General features: G+C 47.7%; 1 protein-coding gene across 5 annotated transcripts in view; it reads left to right on the forward strand.

The window, feature by feature from the left end:
- COL4A6 (collagen, type IV, alpha 6) overlaps positions 1-19,142 on the forward strand; it is a 287,485-nt gene that overhangs the window by 262,356 nt on the left and 5,987 nt on the right. For 3 of the 5 annotated variants that reach the window (XM_011982419.1, XM_011982428.1, XM_011982409.1), the window contains 17 exons: positions 1,053-1,274; positions 1,646-1,807; positions 3,485-3,655; positions 4,706-4,849; positions 5,288-5,413; positions 5,882-6,063; positions 7,970-8,033; positions 9,016-9,090; positions 9,559-9,666; positions 9,760-9,867; positions 10,457-10,528; positions 10,853-10,978; positions 14,994-15,110; positions 15,442-15,603; positions 15,791-15,889; positions 17,449-17,595; positions 18,701-18,817. In XM_011982419.1, coding sequence (XP_011837809.1) covers positions 1,053-1,274; positions 1,646-1,807; positions 3,485-3,655; positions 4,706-4,849; positions 5,288-5,413; positions 5,882-6,063; positions 7,970-8,033; positions 9,016-9,090; positions 9,559-9,666; positions 9,760-9,867; positions 10,457-10,528; positions 10,853-10,978; positions 14,994-15,110; positions 15,442-15,603; positions 15,791-15,889; positions 17,449-17,595; positions 18,701-18,817 — 2,202 coding nt within the window. The remainder of the gene's footprint in view (positions 1-1,052; positions 1,275-1,645; positions 1,808-3,484; positions 3,656-4,705; positions 4,850-5,287; positions 5,414-5,881; positions 6,064-7,969; positions 8,034-9,015; positions 9,091-9,558; positions 9,667-9,759; positions 9,868-10,456; positions 10,529-10,852; positions 10,979-14,993; positions 15,111-15,441; positions 15,604-15,790; positions 15,890-17,448; positions 17,596-18,700; positions 18,818-19,142) is intronic. The other 2 variants (XM_011982437.1, XM_011982447.1) reach the window with 2 other exon arrangements.

Below are 19,142 nucleotides of genomic sequence, written 5' to 3' on the forward strand. Positions count from 1 at the left end.
TGTGTGTGTGTGTGTGTGTGTGTGTGTGTGTGTGTGTGTGTGTGTGTTTGGGTTGTGGTAGCCCTCTGCCAATTACAGGAAGTCAAGTTTGCTCTCTGGTGTAGGTAGGATGGTTTAATTTTATACCCTGGCAAGACACAGCACACAGCCATAGAAGGACAGCATATTAGAGCAATAAGGACCATTCAAAATCAGCTGGGGCAACCCCTTAACTTTCAGATGAGTGAACTGAGGCCCAGATGGGAAATGACTTGTCTGAGATCACTAAACCACTAATGACAGAGGTGTAACTCTGCCAGGTTGTCTGTCTGCCAGTTCTATGAGTTTCCTGGATCAACTCCTTAAGGGTCAGTGAAAAAGACTGAGATCAGTCAGAGGGAAGCTGTCCATTTCTATCCCTTTTCTCACACTCTCTTGTTCCAACTTGAGCTTCATGATTCTTCACTGTACCAGTGGTCCTCAAACTGTACTCCATGGGCCAGCATTAGCATCACCTAGGAACTTGATGGAAATGCAAATTATCCACCTCTCCACAGGATCTGCTGATCATAACCTCTGGGGATGGGCCTGGTAATCTGTGTGTTATCCCAGATGATTGTGATGATCGCTCAGGTTTGAGAACCACAACTGCTGTAGGGCTCGGGGCTCATCTTGGACCATGTGCTCCAGGGTCCCCTCCACTACCCTCTCCCCACCCAAGAAGAGGGAGGCATGACAGCAGAAGCTAGAGAACTCCAGAAGAGGTTGAGCTTTTCTCAGGATGCTATGGGGTGGCGTGTGTTCTTCGACAACTATACGACCCTCAGAAACAGGTTGTGGACCTCCACCCACAGCCCCAACTCCCAGAACTAGAACCTCCTCCAAGTCGCAGGGCCCAGTCCCTGCCTCTGCACAAGGCCTCGCAGGAACAGAGACTCCTGACCTTCAAGAGAAGTCACATATATTATTAATATGTTAACTTTCATATTAGAAAAATCTGTCTCAGAGATCTGTACCCAGACAAATTGCTTCTAAACAGCCATGGTCTTTTATGTTCATCTTTTTACATTTAGGATTTCCTGGACCTCGTGGGGAGAAGGGCTTGCCTGGGTTTCCTGGGCTCCCTGGAAAAGATGGCTTGCCTGGGATGATTGGCAGTCCAGGTTTACCTGGTTCCAAGGGAGCCACTGGTGACATCTTTGGTGCTGAAAATGGTGCTCCGGGGGAACAAGGCCTACAAGGATTAATAGGCGACAAAGGACTTCTTGGAGACTCTGGCCTTCCAGGACTCAAGGGTGACTCTTTTTGCCCCAATTATTGAACAATCTACAGAAAGCCTTATATTAATTTGTATACTTCCATGAATACTTGCATGAATCTGGGGTGATGGTTTAATTAAGGGGTTAAAATGAAATATTTTATTCTGTCCCTTCCTTTTGTGAAATTTTCCTTAAATGGCCTGAGCCAACTTTACTGTCTTAGTAATTCCAAAAGCGACCATAACTAATAGTCAAATTTCTTGCAAAGACTGGCTTACAGCTGGGAATAGCAACAAGGCTGGAGCTGAGAAGACAGTGGCACCTGGGACGTGTCCTGGAAGTTGGTTTGTTGACCCACTCACTGCTATCTCTCCAAGCTGTGATCATTTGCCCTTCTCTTTTATCAGGTGTGTACGGGAAGCCTGGCTTGCTAGGCCCCAAAGGTGAGCGGGGCAGCCCTGGAACACCAGGACCGGTGGGACAGCCAGGCACCCCAGGATCTAGTGGTCCGTATGGCATCAAGGGCAAATCTGGGCTCCCAGGAGCACCAGGCTTTCCAGGCACCTCAGGTAGGTCCTTCAGAGGAGGAGTCCCACCTTGACAGACTTCAGCTAGGCCCTGGGCCCAGATGTGCTGGGGCGGGGGGGCAATAGCAGTAGTGAGACATGGTCAAAATTTAGAATGAGACTTGACTTTCCTAAGCTCTCAAGTTTCAAATCTCAAGTCACCTTTCTAGTACCAAGCAGGACAGATTGCTGCAGGTTAGCTTCCAAACTATTGCCACAAATCTTTCCCCTCCCCCGGCCTCCTCCATGGCCTCATGCCCAGTTTTCAGGTTTTAACTCTCCCGACCTCCCCAGTTAGAGAAGCCACCCTCATCGTTGAGGGCGTCTAGTCCATTTCCACTGTCTTCACTGGGGCTGTGAGCAGCCTGCTTTTGGTTGGGGAGAAACTCGAGCAGTGTGACCACACCGGCAGCCTGCCTCTCAGGCGAGTGTGCCTCCAAGGACCCACGGCCAAGCGTCTTTTACTCAGCAGTGGGGCCTGACACTTCCTGCTTCCAGACTTGTGTTTACAGCTTTGCCTTTTTCTTGCACCACCCTCCACAACCTGCTTCGGTAACTGCACCATTCCCAACCGCCCTTTACTCCTGGCCTAGTGACTGAAGTTGAGTTATTTGCAGAGCCATTAATGTCCTTTTTATTCCCTTTGTCTCTCTGTGTTTCTGAGATCTTCACATAGGCTGCCTCAGTGAGAAAACACAGCACACAAGCTCACAGACTAACACCCCCACTGGCTCTGCCCCTCAGGAATGTATCTGATTATACACTATAACAGGGCCTTGCTTACAAGGCCAGGGATCCCCGAGCTCCTGCTGTGGGGTTGGCTTCCATTGAATTTTTCCCTTGTTGTGGAGTCCCCTTCACAGCCTCCCATTTGAATCCTGGGGCTTGCAGCTACTTGATGCTTTTCAATCCATAGAAAGCCAAGTCAGCCATTCATTTGGGTCCTTGGGGACCCAAATACCTCTGTCGTCATTGATTTAATCCTTTCGTTTTTTAATTTCCTTGCTTTGTACCTGAACATTCCACTTTGGCAGCAGCTCAGGAGGTTAATCCCATTGACCAACTTTAAAGCGTGGTGAAAGACGTCTCAGAATACCTAGGAGACCAAATGGGCCTTGTGGGTTTCTACAGTACTTGGCACTAGGGGGTCTTTCAACCTTAATGCCAAAGAACTGGCTGACTTAACTGATTGCTTGAGGGATTAAAAGGGCAGCCCTGTATCCAAGGCTCCCTGGGAGGCTGAAACAACAGCTCAGCTTTAACCTCTACTTCACCGATTGGCTCAGGAAACAGCCATTGTAGTGTGATTCAGACTGGAAGTACCAGGAAACTGGAGCCTACTTGCCACCCTGGCTTCCTAGAGCTCCATTCAGGGGCTAAAGTGTAAACCACATTCACAAAGGGACAAAAAGTTATAATCAGAAGGGGTTTGCTCTCCCTACCAGCTACTGTGCCATGCTGGAAGTAATAGCCATTGCTGTGGCACTCTGGGTAGTAGACACTAACACTTCAGCCAACTGAGAACTCTGCCTGTTAGCAGTTTGCGTGTGCTGGTGTTAAAGGGCCATTTACAAAACCTAACAAACCAAACCAATCAGAAGCTATGATATAGGCAGTGACCCAGATCTGGCCAGAGCCTCACTTGACAGCTGTCCTGTGTTCTCTCCTGTGCTGATTCAGGGCATCCTGGAAAGAAAGGAACAAGAGGCGAGAAAGGCCCTCCTGGATCAATTGTAAAGAAAGGGCTGCCAGGGCTAAAAGGCCTTCCTGGAAATCCAGGCCTAATAGGGCTGAAAGGAAGCCCAGGCTCTCCAGGGGTCGCTGGGTTGCCAGCCCTCTCTGGACCCAAGGGTAAGTGAAGTGATCAGTGAAGCTAAAAAGGAGCATTTCAGCTGCCCAGCTTGCTCCTTCCTCTCTGCCTAGGAATGGGAAATGGGGAGGGAGTTGAACAGGGCTTTTGTGTCAAGATAGTTGGACAAGGCTAGTGCTAAAGGGGGACCTCTGGTCAAGGTGAGTCACCCTCACTGCCTGCTGGGTGGAACACTAGACTGAGTATCATGGTCAGCAAAGCCCTGGGCAGTACCAGCCACACTGGGTTTACTCATTTGCGTAGTCCTACCATGGAGGCTGAGAGCATGGAGGCTATCAAGGTTGATACCTTGATAGCCATTGGTAGCTGTAAAAGTGGTATCTCCATTTAAAACCAGAGAAAGTGAGTGGTTTAAGGTCACACAACTGGTTAGCAGCAGAACCAGGCTAAATAGCTCATCTCCTTGCCTCCTGGCCCTAGGCTTCTTTTTTTTTTTTTTTTTTTTTTTTTTTCTGTGTCACACATGAGCTATAACTTGGTGAATCATAAGAGAGGGGCCCACTTTTTTTTTTTTTTTAAAGAGTTTTGCTCTTTTGAGTGAAGTGGCGTGATCTCGACTCACTGCAACCTCTGCCCCCCAGGTTGAAGCGATTCTCCTGCCTCAGCCTCCCAAGTAGCTGGGATTATAGGTGCCTGCTACCATGCCCAGCTAATTTTAGTGTTTTTAGTAGAGATGGGGTTTTGCCATGTTGGCCAGGCTGGTCTGGAACCCCTGACCACAGGTGATCCACCCGCCTTGGCCTCCCAAAGTGCTAGGATTACAGTGTGAGCCACCATGCCCAGCTGAGAGGGGCCCACTTCTTTCCTTTGTATTGTGTAGTGCTATGTCCTTATTCAGGAAGGTAGTATAATATGTAATAAATAAGAGTTTGGTAATGACTAAGACTTTGGAATTAGAGAAACCTGGGTTTGAATTCCTTCTCTGCAACTTCCTTGCTGTGTGACTTTGGGCAAGTTACTCAACCTCTCTGAGCCTCCATTTCCTTGTATGTAAAATGAGAGTAATAATAAAGGTTCTTGTTTTTCAACAGGAGAGAAGGGGTCTGTTGGATTCGTAGGTTTTCCAGGAATACCAGGTCTGCCTGGTATTCCTGGAACAAGAGGATTAAAGGGAATTCCAGGATCAACCGGAAAAATGGGACCATCTGGACACGCTGGCACTCCTGGTGAAAAGGGTGAGCTGGGGAATTGAATTCTGGAACTGCTGCCCATGCTTTTCAATATATATATTTTGTTTGTTGACTTGGTCATTCCTGAGGTTTGTACCAAATCTATGTAAGATAATAAAATTTTGGGCTTCTGAATTAAGTCATTTTAAACCAAAAGACTTAATCGCCTCTGAGTTCACACTGCATGTTAGAGGCCATGTGTGCCCATTCCCAGAAGACCAGTGGAGGAGGGTTTTGAGGAGAGTCTAAAGTTGCTGACGGACTTGGGATTTGTAGAAGAGGACATACACAGAAATGTGAAGTTGGGGGAAGAGGGGCGGGGAATAAGATGGAAAGGCCCCAAAACAGGGCTGTGGTGGTATGGGAAGAAATGATGTGAAAGGTCAGCCTTTGCCTGACCCTGCATCTAAGCTCTCTTTCTCACGCTGATCTCCATCCCTGCAGGAGACAGAGGCAATCCGGGGCCAGTCGGAATACCTGGTCCAAGACGTCCAATGTCAAACCTTTGGCTCAAAGGAGACAAAGGCTCTCAAGGCTCAGCCGGATCCGATGGATTTCCAGGGCCAAGAGGTGCTGGGGCAGGGGATGGATAGGAGAAATGCTCAAGAAAGGCTTCATAACCAAACTGGGCTTCCTTCCTGAGCAAAGACCCTGAAGTAAAGCCCCCCATCCCCAACCCCAGAGCAGCAGTGTGGCTGGCAGCAAGGAGTCCAGGAAGGCTGCCTTCCCTGGGCCTGAAGGCTGCCTGGACTTTGAGACTGCTATTTGTCATTGCCACTGTAGAACTGAGGTTTTCAACCACAGGCGGTGGTACCCCTGGAGGAGCCTGAGCACTGTGCTGCTTTCCCAGTGTTATGGCAGAAGCGACCCTGTCAATGCCCCGTAAGAGTGAAAGCATCTCTTCCCATTTCACCTTCACCTCTGAGCTAACTGCTCGCTGAGCCTACACTTGGCCTGTGACCTGGGGCACCTGAATCTTGGTGAGCTGGGTTTTTCTTGCCCAGTATCTTTTTCCAAGTCTTTTTATTTCTTTTACAGGTGACAAAGGAGAGGCTGGTCAACCTGGGCCACCAGGCCTGCCTGGAGCTCCTGGCCTCCCAGGCACTTTCAAAGGAGTTAGTGGAAAGCCAGGTCCCCCTGGCTTCATGGGAATCCGGGGCTTACCTGGCCTGAAGGGGTCCTCTGGGATAACAGGTTTCCCAGGAATGCCAGGAGAAAGTGTAAGTGTGACCAGATCTTTGTCTTTATACTAGGAAAGGCCCCCCATCTCAGGGGGATATACCCTCACTGCACACCTCTCTGATCCCAGCTTCCTTCTCAGCCCCTTCTCCCAGGACGTCCTCAGAAAGAGCTCTCTCCTTGAGTTTGACAGGTCTTCCCACCCTTTCCTGAACATGTCTTCCTCTGTTCTTTTGTCACATCTCCCTGACATGGCAGAGCCTTCTCCTGCCTTTACAATTATCCAATATCTGCCTGCCTTCAGTCCCCAGCCCAGGCACCTTCTCCTCCAAGAGTCCCCGAGCTCCCACCGTGCTGCCACTCTATACTTATCACTGCTGACATCAATTCTAATTGCTTCTCTGTGTGTCTGACTTCCTCAATGAGATTGTTAGGGCTTGAGAACAAGAACTACCTTACATGCTTTTTCCTCTGCACCCCACTGCCAGCATTTCATGTTAAGCCTGACACATTGTAAGAATTCGTAAAAACTTCTTGATGTTTTGCTAGAAAGGTCTTTGAAGCTCCACAAGGTGCAACAACTAGTAAAGAATCAAGTCCAGCTTATCTGGGCTCTTACAAGGCAAGGTGGAAGAGGTGGCTTAGCAATGAGACCAACCTGCATTTGCACCTCAGCTCCATTGCTCATTAGCTCTGTGATCTCGTGCACACTGTTTACCTTAACCTAAACCTCACTTTCCTCATCTGTAAAAATTGAGAATAATATTTAAATAGCCTTCAGACAGTAGGGAGGGTTAAGTGACATGACACATGTAAAGCTCTTAACATTGTGTCTGGCACACAGCCGGCTCTGCATAAATAGCAGCTTTATCAAAGGGTCTCAATGAATTGAATCACAGAACACCTGTGCTCCTTGCGGGCAAAGTCCCTGAACTTCAAAAGTGTCAGTCCATCTGGTGGAGAGAACATGGTGTGCGCGCGCGTGCACACACACACACACACACACACACACACCTGAAGCAATTGAAAAGAAATAGTTCTAGACTGGGTAGTCCTGACTATTTACATTCTAGGGGGATGAAAACAAAGTAGGAATGCATTCTGGGAGAAGTCCCAGCATGAACAGAGGCTCAGAATTAGAAGATATGGCAATGTGCCTGATGAAGCCGGGCAAGGAAGCAGCCACAATGGAGGGGTGTCCTGGGTAGTGGTCCAGTGCACACAGTGACCCAGCCCAGTACTCAGCCTCTTACCCAAAGCACTAAGCGGCATAAATCTTTACTGGATACTGGGTACATCTCAAAATGCACCAAAACCATAGCAGATATCAAGAAAAGAACTTTGCTGATGGCAGCTGACATGGCCACTTCCCAGACTCAGATAGTGTGTTGGACATTAGCCAGTGAAGGCAGCTTGTCCTCTGAAAATGGTAACATTTGCCCAAATTCAGACTCCAGCACCCGCACACATACCGCCTGCTACCCGGTGGCAGAAAGACCTTGTGTTCCTTGTGGAACCTGGGGCAGAGGGCTAACCATGCACGGTGAAGCAGAACTTCTTCCTATGCATAATGGCTCCAGAGCTTTGGCAAGGACAGTGGTAGCCAACTGTGTGTTGAGTCCATAGAGTGCCTGGCCTAACTGTCATGTTCTGCATTTTCTAAGAGACTCGCTAGAATGGCCACACTTTGTCTTCCTAAGGTTCCCATTTTGATAAGCAGTGGGATCAAATCCTTCCCCTACAAACCCTAAGTATGTGCTCTGCCCTTTGTTCATCACCTTCCTGTTTGCAGGATGTAACATCCCCACTTCCAGCCCACAGTCCACCTTTGCCACAGAATACATGATAGACATCTCTCAGGCAGTGGCTCAGTGAGGGATGAGGGAGTAAGAGGGTGGGCAGCCCTGAGCTCTGGGCAGAAATGATGATTCCCATGTTGCTTTGAAGGGTTCACAAGGTATCAGAGGGTCGTCTGGACTCCCAGGAACATCTGGTCTCCCAGGCCTGAAAGGTAAGGAGCATTTTTTTTTTCTTTTAATGTGTTCTTCTAGAGCAAGGTAGATTTCTAGCAGGCCCAAGGGTCTCTCTCTCTCTCTTTTTTTTTTTGGCAGAGTCTCGCTCTGTCACCTAGGCTGGAGTACAGTGGCGCAATCTCGGCTCACTGCGGCCTCTGCCTCCCGGGTTCAAGCGATTCTCCTGCCTCAGCTTCCTGAGTAGCTGGGATTGCAGGCACTCACCACCATGCCCGGCTAATTTTTGTATTTTTGGTAGAGACGGGTTTCACCATGTTGGTCTGGCTGGTCTCAAACTCCTGGCCTTGTGGTCTGCCCGCCTCAACCTCCCAAAGTGCTGGGATTACAGGCATGAGCCACTGCACCTGGCTGGCCCAAGGGTCTCTTGCGAGGGGTAGCAGAGAGACTGTTTAGGGGAAAGTGAATTAATTTACATTTTCCCTTTGGCCAAACCCCTTCTGCAGTCCTTGCTCCTCACAGACAATGCAACAAACAGTGGTACTTAGCAAGATCTCTCTCTCTGTGGCTTTCATGGATCCAAGGAAAAGGATGTCCTTTGGCTTTGTGGTTTTGCCCATCTGCTTTCCAGACTTAGCAGCGAGGAGAACTTCGGCTCCAGTCTCTTCCCCTGATAAACCCAGCCCACTAGGCAGGAAAATTTCCCATTCTTGCTGGCATCACTGTTCCGTTCTGGTGATGTTTGAGGGCCCTGCCTACCATCTTCTCTGCCCATACTGAGCCTAGTGATGTGTTTCCCAATGGAGATATGCTGTATGTAGCAGCATTTCATGCCAGTAGTCTGGTAGCAGCATCCCAGCTCCTGGATGGTGGTTTATCACTTTTTACCCAATAGATAATTTTATCAAGGAGCTCCTCTGGCTACACTGAATCTGAAAAAAAAAATGCGTTCAAAAGATCTCAGTAGTGCAAAATGAGCTATAGCTTCTCCTGGCCATTTAAACAATGTATTGGAATCCTCAGGAGACAACGGCCAGACACTTGAAATTTCCGGTAGCCCAGGACCGAAGGGACAACCTGGTGAATCTGGTTTTAAAGGTAAGGTTGCTATATTTTTGTCTTGTTTGCCTCACAGACTCCACAAAACTGAGGATTAGAAGGAATTTTGGAGGTCAACCCCAAGTTCTGCAACTTCTCTCTAGTGCAGAAATTTCCTACCTGTCAATTCCCCAAACAAATCAGCCTACTCTTCCTTCAAGACTCATAGGCTGGCAAAGACCTTTGGGATAATGGCCTACATCCCCTTAGTTTAGAAGTTGTTATCTACACTGTCCTTCTTGAACATTTCCACTCATTGCTCCCACTTCTGAAGGGATACTCATAACAAATTTACTTGCTTCTCAATTGTGGGGCACCTTTCTAATGTGAAAACAGCCGCCACTATCTTTTTTAGAGTTTCTTCATTGGGCCTAGCTCCTTCAGCAATTCAGAATCTACTCTTTCCCATGGAGGAATACACTGCTAGAAATATGGCCTAATCACTCAGCATTTTTCTTGATTTTATAGGCACAAAAGGAAGAGATGGACCAATAGGCAATATAGGCTTCCCTGGAAACAAAGGTGAAGATGGAAAAGTTGGTGTTTCTGGAGATGTTGGCCTTCGTGGAGCTCCAGGTACCATGCCACATGATAACCTTATTCTGAAAGAGTTTGGATTAGCTTCAAGCCATGCCCCATTCTGAACTTCTGCCTTGGTTTCACATTTAGGGTTTCCAGGGGTTGCCGGCATGAGAGGAGAACCAGGACTTCCAGGCTCTTCTGGTCATCAAGGGGCAATTGGGCCCCTAGGACCCCCCGGATTAATAGGACCCAAAGGTACGTGTATTTGGGAGCAGGCAGTGGGGAAAAGCCTTTCCCTCAATGAAGGACACCAACTACTTTATCTTAGAAGATACTAGCTAGGGTTAAGCCATGCCTACAGGAGTCATTGGACATGAGGAATCATGGGAAAGGTAGATGAAGAGTAATGAAGGCAGGCAAGCATGAGTGGGAAGAGAAGAATATGGGATCCATGAAGAGAAGAGCTAGCAAGGAAGGCAATTGCCCTGGCATATGTAGTCTTTCCCTGACTTAGAAATTGGGCAGTGAGTTTCTGGAACCAGTCTCTGGGAGCTAACAACTCAAGGTCTTAACATTGCTACTCTGAGTTCTTCAGGATACCTAATGAGCTGCCATCTGACTCCCAAAGCTGTACTGGTCTCTGATAAGAGTCGTGAGAACCTATGGTGTAGGGTATAGGTTGGGAGTGTTTTCTTCTTCCCTAGGGCATTAAGTAAATGCCTCAAAAAAGGCCAGGACTTTAAAATAAGGACCTTGCAATGCCTTTGGGGGCAGGTAGCTACCTCTTGCTAATGCTTCATGATTCAGAGTTGCTGGAGCCATTTTTGACATTCTCTCCCCTCAGGCTTCCCTGGATTTCCTGGTTTACGTGGACTGAATGGGCTTCCGGGCACCAAGGGTACCCATGGCACTCCAGGTTAGGAAGACCCTCAGGGTGAAGAGGAGGGCATCAGCTCTTCCAGAAGCTTGGCAAGGGCTGGCCATGAATTCTCGACTGTGGTGTATCCCATATCCTTGGACTCCTAGCTCTCCTTATCAACCTCCAATTTCAGGTCCCTTGATATGGAGAAGAAAGAGTACGGGGTTTTTTCTTCTATTCAAATTAACTTTCTTTCTTGTTACTTCAGTACTCTGCCTCTGGTATCTGTCAGTCAGGCTTCTCAGACCACAGTCAAGTGAGCTAGGCAGGAAGGCCTCACCTCCACTGAGGTCTGCTCCCTACCCCTGCATCTCCTCCTAGGACCTAGTATCACTGGTGTGCCTGGGCCTGCTGGTCTCCCTGGACCCAAAGGAGAAAAGGGATATCCAGGAATTGGCATCGGAGCTCCAGGGAAGCCGGGCCTGAGAGGGCAAAAAGGTGATCGAGGTGAGTCCAAGTCAGGTCTTGCGGAGGCTGAGCGAGGCCTTCCTGGGGGAGTCAGGTTTAGGGTACAGCAGGGCCATGTGGCTCACAGGGTTGGGCTGTGAGCGTCTTCACATCTCTGGGAGTCTCACAACCCAGTGGGAATGACTGCTGAGAAGGAGAGGATAGGCTGTGCTTAGCATTTTCCAGTGAAGACAGTCAGGGCACAGTTCACCAAGTCCATTTTAGCCTCCAGATTCCCTTCTGCTCCTCCTTACTAACCTCAAGCCTCTCTGGCATGCTTGGTCACAGCTTGGAATGATTGGTCCTGAGGGACAGGGCTGGTCCATTTAGTGAGAGGTTGGCTGGCATTTCCTCAGTGTCCAGTGTGGGTGGCACTCCCAGGGCCCTGGGAAGACAGTGTGGCTGCTGGAAGGATCCCAAGACTAAGACGATACAAGTCTCCACCGGACAGAACCACAGCATACCCTGAACTAGAATTTGTTGGGTTTACTAGAAAGCAGATTCTACCCTAATCTCGGCCCCTGACTCATCACATGGCCTGAAGTCCCTTTCTGAGTCTCCCTTTCCCCACCTCTCAGAAAGTAAGAATGACTTGTGTTCTTCAACTTTTCCTCAGGAAAGTTCCAAAAACCTTTGTACATTCCACTCCATGTTAACCAGGAAATGAATTCAGCATAGCATCATGGTTAAGAGTATGGGCTCTGAAATCAGACTAGCTGGGTTCAAATTCAAGCTATACCTCTCACTAGCTATATGACTTTAAACAAGGAAGTTACTTGTTCCTCAATCCCAAATGAGCCCTTAGTTTTCCTTTTCTATAAAATGAACATAATAGCAGAACCTACCTCATAGGTTTTTTGAGGAATCAATGAGGAGCGAGGTAAGATATACAAAAGCTCAGTGCCTGGCACATAGTATATACTTAAGAATGTTATTGCATGTTACCTGGGGAAATCATATTTGCAAAATTTCCTGTTTCTCTTTGCTCTGGGGCTTGAGGTCTCACTACATTTTGTTTATGTGCATGTTTGTATACTGTGTGTATGTTTCCCAGGGACTATATTCATATATTCATTTCCTGCTGCATTTTAAATTGACGCATCTGCTGTTTCTGTGTTTCTTCTTCCCTTTGATCTGGACCAAACTGTTCTTTTCTGAAAGCCAGCAGCTTCTCCAGAGGAAGGGCTCAAAGCAGGGTCCAAGCCTGCCCAGAGACTGCCTTCTTTCATAGGATATAAGGAAGAGGGAACTGGATAAAAGCACAGGGACATTTTCTTTTGTTTTCAAATCTTGACGGTCATTAGATTATTCATTTTCTTTAGCTATCTGAGATAATAAAATCATAATTACACATGTAGTAAATAGCACAGGTCAAGAAGGATGCATTTCAGCAACATAGCACTAAGCAAAAAACAAACATGTCACAGAGGAATACATTCGGTATGATTCTGTCAATAAATGTTCAAAAATAAGCAAAACCAACCAATACATTGTTTAGAGATATATATGGTCAAACTGAAGAAAAAGGAAGAGGATGATGAACAAAATTCAGGAGTGATTGCCTCTGAGAGTGAGGGAAGGAAGAGGGTGGAGGGCACACAAGGAAATTCAAACCAAGTGACATCTTAAGTTGAGTGGTTGAAACACAAGCGTTCATTGTATCTGAATTATTCTTTGCATAATGTTATAAATATTATGTCATGTCTTCTCAATATCTAATTAAAACAATTTCTTTAAAAAGAACACAAGAAATATCATACCACCCCCCCCACCCACACACACACACAGAAACCTATCTTTGATTTGACAGTGGGAGTCAGTGCAATATGATGGTTTACTCCTAAGAAAACATCGTAAGAGTGGTTGGGTGCAGTGGCTCACATCTGTAATCCTAGCACTTTGGGAGGCCATGGCAGGCAGATTGCTTGAGCCCAGGAGTTGGAGACCAGCCTGGGTAACATGATAAAACCCTGTTTCTACAAAAAATAGAAAAATTAGCAGGGCATAGTGCTGTGTGCCTGTAATCCCAGCTACTCAGGGGGCTGAGGTGGGAGGATCGCTTGAGCCTGGGAGGTTGAGGTTGCAGTGAGCCCTGACCACCTCAGTGCACACCAGCCTGGGCAACAGAGAAAGACCCTATCTCAAACAAACTAACCAGTAAAAAAAACTTCATAGAACAATCCCTCTCATTACAATACTGTTATCTAAATAACTTTCAGTGATACTATCTGTTTTCATATTTGCACTAAATATGTAGAGGCTGCATTTATATATTTTGTTTTTTCAAGGCTTTGACACTGGACTGAGTTGGAAAAATGGGCTGTTTTGCATTTTCATCTGCTCATTTAAAGTGTTTTATTCTTAAAGAAATGCATGAGCTTTTTGCAGTACTTAAAGTCAGTAGTGCCTTTATTTCAGGTTTAATAACACGTAAGTGTAATTATAAAATCAAGAAACAGTTAAAGGGAAAAACAGTCTCCAAAAACTGCCATGGGAACTTTTATAATCTGTGTACTGCCCATCACTGCCTACTCTATTACACATGTGGTGTCTTGTTTATTAGGTAGCATAATTTCAGTTTACATATATATAAGCTATATATCTATATACATAATATATGTGTAGAGCTGTATTTTCAGAAAAAAAGTATACAATATGTCTTTCTTTTCAGATTTTTACCCTGGGGATAAAGAAAAATATTTCAAAGGCTCACCAAGCCAGAAGTAACAATGCTATGAGTACCACCATATGGCTTAGCTACTAGTTTTCTTTTTGTATGTGTGTGTGTGTGTGTGTGTGTTTTTTTTTTCCCGGACCTAAGAGACCTAGAGAGACTTTTCTCAAAATTTATTTTTTCCTTGTCTAAATTTCAAGATTCAATTAATTAATGAGCTGTTTAAAAATGCCTGAATCTACCATCATTTTAATAAATTTTCATGGATTTACCATATCTTAGATTAATAGGAGAAATTCAGCATATTTTTGCATTTTTCTTGTCACAGAAGATAAAATTCGATATTAACATTTTTGGATTTTCTTGTCGCAAACAAAAATTAAGAATCTCAACCACCGGAACAGTTTATCAACCAGTTTGAATCCATTTATCTTCATTTGAATATCTTCTAGACTATCCCAAAGTAATTAATACATATCTTCCATGCTACATGAATAATATCAACACCTACATTTGTGTTTTCCCATCAAGATGACCATCTATGTATTTGATATGTGAACATTAAATAAATCTTCTGTGATCAGATGAAAGTTTTGGTTTCGAACATATTACAATAGAAATAGTTCCACAAACAGAAAACATGTAAAGCAGCATTAAAATTAGAGCAAATGAGTATTCAGTATCTATTGTAATAAGTGGTTATTCTCTTTGGCCAAAAGGGAGGAGGGATTTAGTACAGAGACATTTGTTCCATAGGCAATTAAGCAATCACTTGGCTCATATCATTAATGACCTATAAAAGATTGTTTTCCAGTTTGCCTAGAAATTGCAGAAGATAGCCCTAGAAGACACAGAGGCACCACACTCTTGCTGCCTCCATTCTAATTGGCCTGGTGTCTGTTCTGACTGGCTGGGGCCTGTGGCCTACGTTCTATAACCTTTGTGCAGCATCAGACATAACTGGCTAACTTAAGAGGTGTTTTTTGACACAGACAGTAGGTTTAAAATCACTTTGGAAACTTAAAAGTCCAGGTGCTCAGTCATGCCTTCTTTTCTTTCTGGTGGGGGAGAAATTGGCCTAAAATATTTCCATTACCACTGAGGTAAGGGAGCTAGAACTTTCCAATAAAATGCAGCTCCAGCTCTGAGCCCTCTTCAGTTGTTTGTCTGCTTTCTGGGAAGGAAGGATTAGGGGAGAAGAGCCCTCTGCTGGCGTTCTCTGGTCTGGCTCCTACCTAACTGCTTCCATTTTCTCTGTGTGAGCTTCCATTTTCTCTGAGCGAGCCTGGCCATCTTCCGGGCACACAGAGCCTATCCAGCCCCTTTTATTTATTCTTGCAGGTTTCCCAGGTCTCCAGGGCCCTGCTGGTCTCCCCGGTGCCCCAGGCATCTCCTTGCCCTCACTCATAGCAGGACAGCCTGGTGACCCCGGGCGACCAGGCCTAGATGGAGAACGAGGTAAAGACAGGAAGCCCAAAAGAGGGCTAGCCACCACCTCTTGTCTGACATTTGGGGAAGTCATGTATACAGCGCAGCCAAGTCCCTGTTGCTGGCCATACATGGGCGTGTTTGGCTTCACATCCCTCCCCGAGCGGGGACACAGGGGACTTCAGCCGGGTGCATTTTGCTGAAATGGTTTGGGAAAGTCTGGGCACTAGGACCCCACAGATGGTGAGGGAACATTCTCTGTCCTGGGAAGGGGCTTTGGAGTCCTGTCAGTCCCCAGGCCTTCAGCAGTGGCTACTACCTGCTCACCTGCCCCTCGTCCCTCTTCCGATCTTATCCCTAGGCCGCCCAGGCCCCCCTGGACCTCCAGGTCCCACTGGGCCATCCTCGAATCAAGGCAACACCGGAGACTCTGGCTTCCCTGGAATTCCTGGACCTAAAGGGCCTAAGGGAGACCAAGGAATTCCAGGTTTTTCTGGCCTTCCTGGAGAGCTAGGACTGAAAGGTACGGCTGCTTGGCTGGCTGCTAGGCCCTTCCCCACTCCACGGCCAGGGCTCCTTCTGGCAGTCCTGTGAAGAAAGGTCGGTGGCTGATGCTCTTCCCTACCTCACCCCTGCCTATCCTCCACCCCTACCACCCCTACCACCCCTACCATGCCAGGACCTGACTTCCTTCCTTTGGACTTTGTCAGGGATGAGAGGTGAGCCTGGCTTCATGGGGACTCCAGGCAAGGTTGGGCCACCTGGAGACCCAGGATTTCCCGGGATGAAGGGGAAGGCAGGGCCAAGAGGTAAGTTGAGAGCACCTGCTGGGCTGATCCAGAGTTTGAGGGAGGGGCCTGGTGGTAAGGTTCCTTCAGGCGTCATTCCTCACCACACCAAGAAAGCCTGGATGTCTAAAGCAGCTGGATCAAGCTACCCCAGGGAGGCAGTTTCTCTCCCTTGGGGATCCTTCAGCCTCTGTCACTTCCGAGGACTGAAGACCACTGCTGCCTTGCCACCATGGATCCTACTACTGACTGCCTCTCTCTCTGTTATCTCTGCATTAGTGGGCATTGGGTTTGCACTCAGATCACCACCCACCCGTTTGCTCAATTCAGAAATAAAGAACCATCTTTCGCATCCTTTCCCACCCTACTCACACACATACAATCTATTAGCAAGCCCTGAGGCTTGTACCTCCTAAATGTGCCTTGCATCTGTTCACCTCGCAGTACCTCGGCTGCTACCCCCAGATCCAAGCCACCAATAGTTCTCATGCAGCACCCTTCCTCCCCCACTCTAGCTATCACTTTTCCACATAGTGGCCAAAAAAAGCTTATAAAAACATAACTCATCCAGTGGCTTCCCATGGCATAGGAATGAACACTAACTGTGGCCCGCAAAGCCCTGTGTGATGCCTCCCTCTTCATCTTCATCACCAGCCCTTCCCCTTTGCTGCTCACTGTGCTCCTGCCATACTGGCCTCTTTCAGTTATCCAAAAACACCAAGTCCTGGCCTACCACAGGGCCTCTGCACATGCTACTTCTACTTCCCAAAGTGTACTTGCCCCTCTACTCTTTAAATAGCAAAGTCCTTCTAATGTTTTAATGGTCTCAGTTTAAATGCCATTGCTTGCAAAAGGCCACCAATCACTCTCTAAAACAGACGCCTCCACCCCATGCCACCCTCTACTCCCTCCCAGTGTCCCTGTGTTAGTCCTTTCCTCCACAACACTTCTCCCAACTTGCACTCAGATTAACAGTATTTGTCGAGTTAGGCATTATTCGTCTTTATCATCAGACCATAATCTCCATAAATATCTGTCATATTCATTGCTCTATCCCCAGAGCTACCAGGACCCTGGCATATAATAAGCACTGGGGAAATATTTGTTCCATGACTTACTAAGCAAATTATGCTATTAGAAAGGCAGCTGGCTGGCACCGGGTTCCTAAGCTGGGATGTCAACTGGGGTCAGAAGCATCCCCTCAGCCTCCTTGGCACTGTGTTCTAACCAGTGAGTAAACAAGCCACCCTGGTCCTGAAAGAAGACTCAGCTCACCGTATTAGCAGCAAATGCTTCCTGACTGCCTGTCACCCCTTGGGCCCAGTGTTGGGTCCCGAGGAGACAGGATGAATATGACCCAGTTCCTGCCCTCGTGGAGCTACCCAGCCACTGGGGAGAGAGATGGATAAAGAAGGCATTGTATAATATCACACAGTGCCATCCTGGAGATATCCAGATATCCTGTGGGGACAAACAAGGTAGAAAACGGTTGATTACAAGATAGTAAAGAAGGCGTCTAGGGCCCCACTCACCTCCCTCTGCCTCAGCCTGATGTTCTTATTTCCCCCACCTGCCCACAGGCTCTTCTGGCCCCCAAGGTGCTCCTGGACAAACACCAACTGCAGAAGCTGTCCAGGTTCCTCCTGGACCCTTGGGTCTACCAGGGATCGATGGCATCCCTGGCCTCACTGGGGACCCTGGGGCTCAAGGCCCTGTAGGCCTACAAGGTGAGGAGGGTGCCAGGGAAAGGAGATTTATTGGGGAGTTGAGACAGCTTGGCTGAGAGACTGGCTTGGACATCCAGCTCCAAGGGTTTGTCTTCATCAAACATTGCCTCTGTTCCTTCACAAAGCTCCCAAGCATCCTGCTGGGGAGAAGAAGGGCCAGCAGGACCAGCAGGGTGGTTGTACTTGGTACTTGGCTTTAGAGGATGAGGGCAGAGCAAGGTTGCTACTCCAGACCACTCGCCCCTCTCTAATGTGCGGCAGAGAGATGGAGGGAGTGTGGTGGTGAATAAAGGGCCACACAAGGCAATGAAGAAAGTCCAAGGCTGGGGGACAGAAAACCTGGCCTCTAATTGGAGTAAGTTAGAAGTCTGTCTGGGTCTCGGCATCCTCATTTTTTCTTCTCCTTTTCCTTCTCCTCCTCCTCCTTCTCCTTCTCCTTTTCTTCTTCTTCCTCTTCCTCTTCCATTTATTTATTTATTTTATTTTATTTTTGAGACGGAGTCTTGCTCTGTCACCCAGGCTGGAGTGCATTGGCGCCATCTCGCCTCACTGCAACTTCCACCTCTCGAATTCAAGTGATTCTCCCGCCTCAGCCTCCCGAATAGCAGGGACTACAGGTGCATGCCACCACACCCAGCTAATTTTTGTATTTTTAGTAGAGACAAGGTTTCCTCATGTTGGCCAGGCTGGTCTCAAACTCCTGACTTACGGCAATCTGCCCGCTTCGGCCTCCCGGAGTGCTGGGATTACAGGCATGAGCCACTGCGCCCGGCCTCGGTGTCTTCATTTCTGATATGGGATGCTAGAAGTTGCCCTGCATAATTTCCAATGTTGCTGGGAGGATGAGAAGAAGGGAGGAGGAAGTGGGCATGAAGGGGCTCAGATAGGCTAAGTCGAGGGCACTGCCCCAGGGCAGAGATGCCTCCATGAACTAAGAACTAGCCCAGGCGGCTGCAGCCTTGATGTGCAGTGTGCATACCAAGTCGACAGCCAGTGCACCATCTCCTAGTGAGTCTTGGGCATGACACACAAATCCCCTTTCCTGGGGAAGGCACCTGAGGACCCTCTACATTGAGTACCCTCCTTTGGGCTTTCTCTCCTGCAGGCTCCAAAGGTTTACCTGGCATCCCCGGCAAAGATGGTCCCAGTGGGCTCCCAGGCCCACCTGGGGCTCTTGGTGATCCTGGTCTGCCTGGACTGCAAGGCCCTCCAGGATTTGAAGGTCTGGTGATGCCACATTAGGAGGTGGGGGCGGGGGCAGGGTCTGGGAGGGTTTGAGGCTAGCGGGTGAGTAAAACTTCAAGTCTGAAACTTAGTAAACCCAGTAGTAGCGATTGACACTCCTAAGATGCTCAAAAACTGGGCTCTAAGTCCATTCACTCCTCACTACCCTCTGAGCCTGTGAAGGGATACCCTACATTCTGGAAGGCAAAGGACTGTTCCAAATCCTTTTCTGGGCTCTCTTCCAGTGCTTAAAAGGTCTATCTTTATGCTACAGATGGCCCCCTGCCCTTTACCTCCCCTTCCTCTTTTTTTTTTTTTTTTTT

Source organism: Mandrillus leucophaeus, unplaced genomic scaffold (genome assembly GCF_000951045.1).
Source record: "Mandrillus leucophaeus isolate KB7577 unplaced genomic scaffold, Mleu.le_1.0 Scaffold1055, whole genome shotgun sequence".
Taxonomy (NCBI): domain Eukaryota; kingdom Metazoa; phylum Chordata; class Mammalia; order Primates; family Cercopithecidae; genus Mandrillus; species Mandrillus leucophaeus.